We start from the raw sequence: 10149 nt of genomic DNA, 5'->3' as shown, positions 1-10149 counted from the left end.
GAGATGGGGGCTGTGGCAACCTGGGTTGCGGCCGCCCAGTCTGGAGAATGACAACGTGGAAAGCCTTTGCAAGGAAATCCCTTGCTAGCTTTGTGGTATGTTAAAAATGCAGCATCATCCTCACTGCTCCCTTTCTTGGGCCGACCAGCCGAATTGGAGGGCATAGGGAAACTGAAGGGAGGAAAAGGCTGCCTCCTCCGGGAGCCCTCGAGTCCCTCCCTCCGCGCCCCCTACCCGCGTTCTTGGGTTCTAATCGCCACCGCTCCAATGGGCCAGCGCCGCTTTCACCACCTCCTCTTTCATTCATTCTGGCAAGGAGGGAAGAGGGAAAACAAAACTCTAAAAATAACTGTCAGCCTCTTAAAAAAGGAAAAGCTTAGCTGCCGCCGCCCCCCCCCCCCCCGCCACACGCCGCTCCCGCCCTTCTCTTCCCCCTCCTCCCCCCACCCCGCCCCGCCTCGCGGGGCACATGTCTGCTTCTTACAACACCGAGCCACATGGTTCCAGTTGGGCGCCGAACCCCACCAGGACGGATAGGAAACCCACAGCTGTGGGACGCTCCGCACGGAACCGCCTCCAGCGAGGGAGGCCGGGGGACTGCAGCACCGAGATGAAGGGCTAGACCGCGGGATCGCTGCTCATGCGGTGAGAGGGGGCGCAGGAGGCCGCCGGGGCGCGGGGACACCGGGGAGGGGTGGGCCCGGGGGCCCCCCGCAGCGCCCGCCGCCTGCCCCCGCGCGCGCGGTGGGAACCTGCCCGCCTTGCTGCAACTTGCTGCAGTGTTTGAAAGAGTAGTAGGAGCGCATGGAGGTGGGGCCGGGGAAAGACCCGGCGGAGTGGTGGGGGGCGAGCGCGGAGGGGGCGGAGAGACAGCGGCGGGGGAGGGGGGTGCTGGGGGCCGGCCGGGAGTGGGTGGGACACGGGGAGAGAGGGGTAGCCCGGCGCTTACACATGTCACATGTGCTTTTTAAGACGGCCGGGAGCGCCTGCGAGCTGGATTTGGTGGAGGATGCTGCGGCAGGTGCTTCGCAGAGGGCTCCAGTCGTTCTGCCACAGGCTGGGCTTGTGCGTGAGCCGGCACCCGGTCTTTTTCCTCACCGTGCCCGCAGTCCTGACCATCACCTTCGGCCTCAGCGCGCTCAACCGCTTCCAGCCCGAGGGCGACCTGGAGCGCCTGGTCGCTCCCAGCCACAGCCTGGCCAAGATCGAGCGCAGCCTGGCCAGCAGCCTTTTCCCCCTGGACCAGTCCAAAAGCCAGCTCTATTCGGACTTACACACCCCTGGGAGGTATGGCAGGGTGATCCTCCTCTCCCCACCCGGGGACAATATTTTGCTCCAGACTGAGGGGATCCTGCAGACCCACCGAGCCGTGCTGGAAATGAAGGTGAACCACAAGGGCTATAATTATACTTTTTCCCATCTGTGTGTGTTGAGAAATCAGGATAAGAAATGCGTGCTGGATGATATTATTTCAGTGCTAGAGGATCTCAGGCAGGCTGCCGTCTCCAATAAGACAACAGCCAGGGTGCAAGTGAGGTATCCCAACACTAAATTAAAGGTATGCTCCTCCTGCATGCTTCTGCCAATTAAAGAGGCAGCACTTCATTTCTTGCCCTAAACAAGCAAAGAAAATGCAGAGGTCTCATCCTTAAGACTCAGAAGCTGATGCTTCTTTCATTTGGGGGTGGGGTGGGGGGTCGGGAACGATGGGCAACCGAGTGAAGAAAACAGGCAATAAATGGCACGACTAGATATTAAGAAATTCAAAGCCAAACAAATGCCAAAAATGAAAAAAAAAGGGAAAAAAAAGTTGTTTCTGAGACCCTGCAATTACATCTTTGTTCAGGGTTAATAAATCAGTGAATGGAAGGGGGAGGGGGAATCCTGAACAATTTGGGGGATTTCTTTTCGTTATGGGGCTCGATGTATTTCTTATTACTGATTACACATCCACCTGGAGCCATATCCACCTATTTACATCTTCAGCCTGGCTTGATTTTGACATCTAGGCAGTTGGTGTCTCGCTGCCCTGTGAGTGTGTGTCTGAAAGCAGTGGGTATGAATGGGGTAAGGATTCCAGGAATTATGTGTGTGTGTGTTTGCACAGCAAAAGAAGCAGAAATTTTCTGTGTGTGAATATGGGGATGTGCGGCTAACTGATGTACTAGTTTACTAAGTCCCATTACCTTCCTTTTCCAAACACAAAAAAAACCCAAACTAGTGCAAGATGATTATAACAGACCAATAGCAAAATAAAAGAAAAAAATCTACAGTCAACAAAGGATTGCCATCAATTATTTTACCCTTAAATAGATGGTGCTGTTTAAACTCTCAGTTCAGATTTTGTTGCTCAAATGAGATTTCTAAACTCATTCCACACTGTCAGGATTGAGCTGCTGCAGGCAATGAGGCATGCAGCCTCCAGGTGACTGAAGTTTCAGGGACAAATGTGACTTCCAAAAGAGTCACTGCACCATTTGTATGCTCAACCCTGTGCATACTCAGAGGCTGCACAGCCAAGAATTCCCAAGACAGGTGTTTCCCAGGAAGAAGGAATTTTCTTTATTCTAATGTGTATGAGGATGTTCATGCGCTTCTGGGGAGGTCATGGAGTAAGAGACCCCAGTTTCAATGAGTGGGTGACCAAATATAGGAAATCACTTAATATTTCTGTTAATTTATAAGATATAGTCAGCATCTACACACAAGTTAAAAAAAAAAAAAAGAAAAACTTCCTCAGGATTTTTGAGATTAAAAAGGCTCTTTTTCCTGAACTGAAGGAGGATTTAATGCACTTAGAAACTAGGAATTTCTTAGGAAACCCCATAACATGCTGTCCTTGTTGAACTGCATCCAGAAGCTGAGGGGGTTTCAGCCCCTTGTTCAGAGGAGCAGTCCCTTGGGGTTTAGTGAAAGTAGACAGATGATTCATCAGCTTGAAATCTAGGTAAGGGCCTGCCTGCATGATGAATATATGTGGGTTGGGCTGTATGCGTTCTGTTTCCTGAATCCTTTGCCATCGACATTAAGGCTTGCTCAGGAAAAGGGTGTGGAGAAGAGGTGATCTTCCTCACTTACAGTCATTTAACTGAGGTCTTTCCTATGCTGAACATCTGGTGTAAAGAAAGATTTTGAAACTGTGACATATCTAAACTTCAGTTTGTTTCTCCCATGAAGGCAAGCTTGGAGGTTATTAATATGCAGTCTTAGTTGAGTCCCTCATTTTCTTCAGTTGTCCAGGTGTAAGGGCTTTGTCCACTCAGCCACTGTGGGCATTTCATAATATCGTTATGACATTTCAAGTACAAACCCCCTGAGATCCTGAGATCTCTGATTCACTCTTTTAATCATCATCCGTCGTGCTCCTCTGATTTCCTGGGTGCTCTTCTAGGCGCATGAGACAGAGTTTGGGGCAAGAAAAGCAAGATTCTTACCCTCATGGGGCTTAATTGTAAATGTCCAGGTCTTCACCCTGAGATTTCTGCAAGCAGAAACAGATCTTCGAGTCCACCATGCTAGGCCTATAATAAGTGCTCTATCTAAACTTTCTGGCTGATTAGTTGGTTGATCTGCCTCTTGGTAGGAGTCAGTGAACAGTCATAAAAAGAACAGAATAATTGATCACAAAGGGGAATGTAGTACTAGTGGAATTTTTCCACTCACCATAACAAGAACAGGAAAATTATACATTGTCTTTCTAACCTGTAAAGCCCTGCTTCTGCTGTATTCTAATATCAACATCTCAGATACGTTGGCTTGACTCTCTTTGCAAGGCATCAATGGGGTCCTTAAGCTATGTTTGGGTAAATGAATTCTTTGAGAATCTTCTGAGAGCAATGAGCCCTCTCATGCATCCAGATATAATATCACAAGCAAATATAATATGGAATTGAGTTGGTAGCATTCCAGGGATACCCAGAATCCTAGCAAAGATTCTCCAAGAATTTTCAGGTGAAGAACTCCCTGGCACAGAATAGAGTGAGATGATGATCTTTTGTTTGGATTGTATATGATGTGGAAATTATTTGAATTCACCTGGGATAGTGATGCTCAAAGAGTGTCTCTAGGGTGCAGAGCCACAGTAAAGTTTGAGAACTTCTGCTGTATGAGGTTTGAAGGAATTTGTTATATGCACCCTTTTGGACCCTCTAATTCATTTTGCTTCTCTCTGTCAGACTTGGGTCACCAAGCTTCCCAACTCTGGCCAATATTCCCCAACTCTGGAAAATATTAGGGCTGGGTGATGCTATTGGTGGGTAGAGAATCAGTAGTTGAGGAAAAATGCAAAGTAAGTTGCAGTGGCTGGATAGTGTGAGTAGGCACTGGCAATATCTCGACATAAAAGAGGCCAGAGGTCAGAGCTTAGAGACAGTCTGAAGATGTCTAAACATTGACTGACAGGAAGGAGAGGTCAGAAATCTTAGTTATGACAATCGGAAGGGCATCTTCCAAATATCATTAAGACACCCAAGTAGTTCTGAGCCAAAGAAAGGTTTCGAACTTCTGATAAACATGATTATCTTGACAAGGTGATCCAGACAAGCAGGGACACAGAAAGTTGCTGGTATGGAATTCCAAACAGAGGCTCAGATAAAGCTGATATGAAAAAAAGGAACAGTCAGCTTAGAATACTACAGAAGAAATGAGACATGGACACATTTTCAAAAGCTGTGTGGAAAAGAGGCCAGAATCTGAAATCCCTACACCTGTATACTATGACCTCTATAATTCTGCCGGTCATTCTCATTTTTATGTTATTATATCTCTGAATAGGAACAAGGGTCACATCTTACCTTCCTTCTGTACTATTCACATCCCCTCACCCCAGCCTTGTCTAGTTCCATGCAGACAGTAATTTACATCATTGACTAGCCTGTTGATTAATTTGTTCGTTTATACTGCCATCATCACTTGTCACGCTTCTACGATGTGCTTTTACTTTAAAGGTATTCTCTGTGCTCTCCATATTTCTGTAAATTTTTTTAACCCTAATAATTTGGGGTTGATTTTCCCCCTTATTTAAACATACATATTGTATACATTAATACCGTGTGGCCAGCCTGAATTTTGAAATGAAACACATAACACATTGTTGGAACCAGTCTCTTGATTAAAATGAGACAGCCACTCAGAATCCTAAGCAAGGTACGTGCCGGACTCCAAGAAAGATTTTTCATTGTGATTCAAGGGGCTCAGGTGGTTACAGGTAATATTTCCCTGCCTCTTAGGTAGGCTATGCTGACCTCGCTTCTCCATCTGGCTAGTTCCAAGAAAGGAACAGTTTTCCCAGCTCTTTATTTTTGCCACTGAAAAAGGCCAAGTAGAGAAGAAGCAGACAAATATGGTCCGTGGCAAATGGTGAGAAAGAAATGAAGCAGATTTGCTTCCCCTGCAGCCTGTCCTGCCCGTTAAATTCCATTAATAACCACCTCCGAACAGATGTTTTAAGTGAAGTGTATGTGAGCCAATGTACCACATTTAAGAAGAGGAGCAAAGATAGATTTTCCTGCTTCTTAATAACAGAGTGTTTCTTTGGGCACGTATCGAGTACATCTTCCTAATTTGGAAGCTGTTGCATTAATTGTTTAGTTCCAAACTCAATGGAAAGGCAACTTAAGCCAACATGAAAAGTAGGGACCAACATTATTTTTAGAGATTTCCAAGAAAAGTTATTCCATAGACTTCTTTCTCTAATTCATTCTAAAACCTCAAAAGACAGCTGTGCGAGGATCTTCTCTTACATCTAGGGTTAAACTAATGTTCCTGATTCCATCTCTTATTAAAGGGGAAAAAATTGCTAGCTTATTGAATGTTCAGTTTGTGTCCTAACTAATGTGGTGTTTTGTACACAGCATGTCCTTTTTATAAGCTTATGAATCACAGAGAGTATTCTTATTCCTATTTTATAAATTGGGAACCTAGAGACCGGGGGGTTAAGTGACTTCTAAGAGATCCCCATGGTAGTAATTTGGAGCTGAGATTTAAATCCAGGCCTGTCTGGCACTGAGGTTTATATTCTCTCTTCTTTTTTTCCAAATTTCTTTTTGAATTAAAGTATAGTTGATTGGCAGTATCCTGCCAATATCTGCTGTACAGCAAAGTAACCCAGTCATACATGCATATGCATTCCTTTTTTTAATGTTATCTTCCATCATGGTCTGCCCCAAGAAATTGGATATAGTTGCTTGTGCTATACAGCAGGACCTCACTGCTTATCCATTCTATATGGAATAGTTTGCACCTACCAACCCCAAACTCCCCAGCTCTCCCACTTATGATACTATATTAGGTCCTTGGACATCTTGCACCATTCTTTGTGAGAACAGCCCTTTGTGTGAAGAAAGATCTAGGGCCATAACTCCCAAACTGTCTCAGCTCCGTGCTGAGACACTGTTGCACTTTCACACCAGTCACCTTGTTCACTCAGCAAGACCAGCCCAGGAGAGGGGAAGAGGGGGCTTTACCTCCCTTATTCACCTACAGCACAGTAGAGCTTCCCCACTCCATCTGACTATCATGGAACCTTGCCACAAAGGGTTTAGCAAATTCCTCACTGACACATGATTTCCCCTTGAATATCATTTACATGAGCTCAGAACAAACTGAGGCTCCATAGTCAAAGTAGTGGCATATCATGGAAGGTAACCCGTGGTTCTGAGCCAGAGGCTTATGTGCCAGACAAGCTTGAGTATTTCTGCCTTAAATCAGCATCAGAAAAAAAGAACGGGTAAGATAGCTTGAGATAACACAATGCAGACTAAATTGAGAGATATTCCGAAGACCTGAGTTCTAACCCCAGTTTTATAAAGACCAGTCGTGTGACACTGGACAAGTCCCACTGCCAATCTGGGCTTCAGGCTCTAGCATTCTTCTGTAACATCCCACCATGTCATAGATAAATATCGTTGCAGTGGATTTGGAGATATGTTCTAGGATATTTCTCTTCTGGAGTAAAACAGATGTGTGTGATTAAATTTGGCCATTAATTATAGTTTTCTAACTAAATTATTGTGCTGTATCTCCAAGCCACTGTTTCAGGATAAGTTCATTACTAAACTTTTCTGAGCACCCAGGTGGGCTAAAGACCTGCTTGATATTAAGACCTAGATTCTACACCTTGGCTTCAGCAAAGACCTACTTTAAATTAAATCAAATAAATTTCATGAGTAGTTATTTATGCTTCTTTCCATAGTTTTGGAATTCAAAGATTAAGGCAGAGGTTTTTTGGTTTTTTGTTTTTGTTTTTTTTAAAGAAGAGAAACAGTTCTCTCCATTCTTCTCATTTTCTTGCCTTCGGTTGAGCTGGTGGTGGTTTCCTCAGTGGCTCAGGACCACCAAGGATTTGGGGGTGAGGTAAGGAGAAGTCAAGGAGACACGCAGCACCTGGAAAGTGTAGATGGGGCTAAGACCAAGCCCACCCCCCCCAAAATGAACACTCCTGTGCTTCTCCTGCCCCCTTTAAGCAATAAATAGTTTTTTTCCTTGATCTTTTCCACTTTGAACATTATTATAACTAAAACAAGCGATGATGTGCTTTTTAAAATATATTGTGTTAGGAGAATATTTTGACTTTTTACTCCTTAGCCCTCACACCATTATTGGACCACATTGCCTTTACTTGTTTAGTACTGATCAGCGTATGCTCAAACCTGTTCTAGATACATCCAGACATTTCTCCACATGTCAATCTCAACATTTTTAAGGAGGAAATCTGGAAATTCCAAGATTCTAGATTTGCATACAACAGCTCTAGATTGGACAGCCGGTCTGTTTTTTCCCCCTAACTCCATCCAACAGATTGCCAGGGCCCCTTCCACAGGGTGGAATCGTGGAAGTGACTGCTGTCTCTGGATTGTTTTTTGCCAGGGTGCTGGGGGTCAGGCAGTCATCACAGCCCTGGCACCTGGAAACATTTCAGCAATGGTTCTGACTTAAGAGTGTGCCAAGCTGCAGTGTAAGCTACAAAACTAATTTCTCGTTGTTTTCTAAGACCTTGCTCCTCAAAGCGTGGAGTAGGGACCAGTAGCATCAGCATCGCCTGGGAGCTTGTTGGAAACTTCCCAATCTCACCACAGACCTATTGACCAGACCCTGCATTTTAACAAGCTCCCCAGGTGATCTGTTTGCACCTGAGAGTTCCGGAAACTCAGATCTCAGACGCAAGGTTGACCTTAATATTCCTTATTCGCAGCTTGATTTTGAAGTAATGGGTGTCAGTTCAGATCCTGAAACACTGTAAGAAAATGGAATAATTGAGCCTATAGCCATCTCGTGTAGACATGATAAAAGACATTGCAGAAATGCCTGGAGAGTTATCAAGCAGCTACTTATCATCTGTCATTGAGCCTGTCACTGTCACCTGGTTAAGCTTAAAGCTGATTACTGTCGTTCAATATTTTCCAAAAATGTTGAAATTAAATCTAACCATCTCTTTAAGAAAAAAAAAAATCAGCCGCATTTTCCTCAAGCCCTTTTGCATTGTTTTACAATAGCAGCAACATTGAGCCCTCGTTAGCCTAATTATGTTAATATTATATGAGAACACAAGGTATAGGAACTATACATAGACGCAAGAGTATTTGGGGAAAATGAAACACAAAATTAGAGTGGAGTGTATTTTTAAAGTGGCATTGCACTCCATGCCTTTCTCAGGCAGGATGATTATGGCAGAGCCATTCATTGAAATCAAGGCTCATTCTCTCTAATTCAGGGGGAATTCAGGGCCTCTGAAAGGTACCTGATGAGCAGCACTTAAAATGAATGGGTCTGTTTAGTTACAGGATTTGTGTTGGAATAGCCGATGTGATGTTTTCCCGTCAGAAAGTGCCCCTCCCTACAAGGAGAAGCTTCATCTGGGCCATTCTTCCTTGCCTCTGCTGTCTCAAAGCCTGCAGACGGGGATGGTTAGGATTCTGGAAAACAGAAGCATATTTAAAGGGTTCTTATCTCTTCAGCAGAGTCTGAAAGCAGCTCCTGGTGTTTGTGGTGGATGGAGGCTTGCCTGGACGTTTTGAGTTCAGTCTCAAAGTTCTCTCTGCCCTTTGAACATTCAGGTGTGTTCTCTCACCTCCCTGGGTCTCTTAATCATGTGTTCGGTTCTGATTGTCACTGAGGGTTGCCCTCATGTGGGTAAGATGTATATTAGACTCAAAAGTCGTTCGTATACACTTGTATGGTAAGTGTTTATGTCACTAACTAACTGTGTATATTATCATGAAGAAAAATTGCATGGTGTTGTGAGGGTGGGATTCCAAGTCTCGGGCTGATAGAAATGACTTTCTGGAAGAAGTGACTGTGCGCTGAGATCTGGGTTAGATGATCGGGTTAGGTGGCAGACGCGGGAGTTCGAGGAGGAGAACTTGGTACCTTAGATCTATTGAACAAAAGCCACTGTGGAGGGATGGACGTTAAAATGTGGCAGTGCTGAAGCCGCTAAGGGTCGAGATAAGAGTTTCTTGAGAGTTGGCGTAACACAATTGAAATCAGGATCTATGAACTAGACGCTCCCATTTTACATTAGCTTTATGACTTTGTACCAACATTTCAACTTGTTTGTAACTCAGTTCCCTGACCTTAGCCCCACTTCTTATCATTAAGTGGGTAAAAGTGAGTTTATGATAGTTAAACCAGGGCTTCTCAAATCCTAAATGTCACCTGGGGATCTTGGTAAAAATGCAGATTCTGTTACAGTAGGTCTGGGATGGAGTGAGATGCTGTGTTTGTTTCTAGCAAGCTCCCAGTTGATGCTGATGCCTCTGGTCCTTGAACCACACTCTGAGCAGGAAGGGTATCAAGCACTTAGAACACCACCCAATTCTTTGTAAATCCTTAACAAATGCTGGCAGTTTAACTCCTTAAGCACGGGTATTCTGCCCTTATCCAAAACTGGTTCATGGATTTTTCTTCTGAACTCTTAATTAGATGAAAAGCTCTTTTTGTTTCAACCCTCAAACCGAAAATCTTTCTATCCTATGGTAGTCTTTGCTGTTTCCTTAGTAACTAGAGTGTGAGGGTTGTAGATCCCTCTGGTTTTTGCATCCAGAGAGCTTGAGCTGTGTCCGGGATCATCACTCTGAATGTGACCTGCCTTTGCTAAGGACAGTAAAGAAGAGATAAGGAAACTGTGAGACCTTGATTTCAGGGTCCACT

At 44.7% G+C, this 10149-nt stretch overlaps 1 protein-coding gene across 2 annotated transcripts in view; it reads left to right on the top strand.

Annotated features, from left to right (window-relative positions):
- Positions 1-481: 481 nt before the first annotated feature.
- The window catches only part of PTCHD4 (patched domain containing 4), a 194346-nt gene continuing 184678 nt past the window's right edge, over positions 482-10149 (top strand). The window contains exons 1-2 of one of the 2 annotated variants that reach the window (XM_047796438.1): positions 482-645; positions 973-1384. In XM_047796438.1, the coding sequence (XP_047652394.1) occupies positions 641-645; positions 973-1384 (417 nt within the window). In that variant the 5' untranslated portion in view covers positions 482-640. Of the gene's footprint in view, positions 646-926; positions 1385-10149 lie in introns of those variants that run through there. The other variant, XM_047796437.1, reaches the window with a different exon arrangement.

This window comes from Phacochoerus africanus, chromosome 9 (genome assembly GCF_016906955.1).
Source record: "Phacochoerus africanus isolate WHEZ1 chromosome 9, ROS_Pafr_v1, whole genome shotgun sequence".
Classification (NCBI taxonomy): Eukaryota; Metazoa; Chordata; class Mammalia; order Artiodactyla; family Suidae; genus Phacochoerus; species Phacochoerus africanus.
Note: the sequence above shows the minus strand (reverse complement) of the source record. Positions and strands in the feature narration are given on the sequence as shown.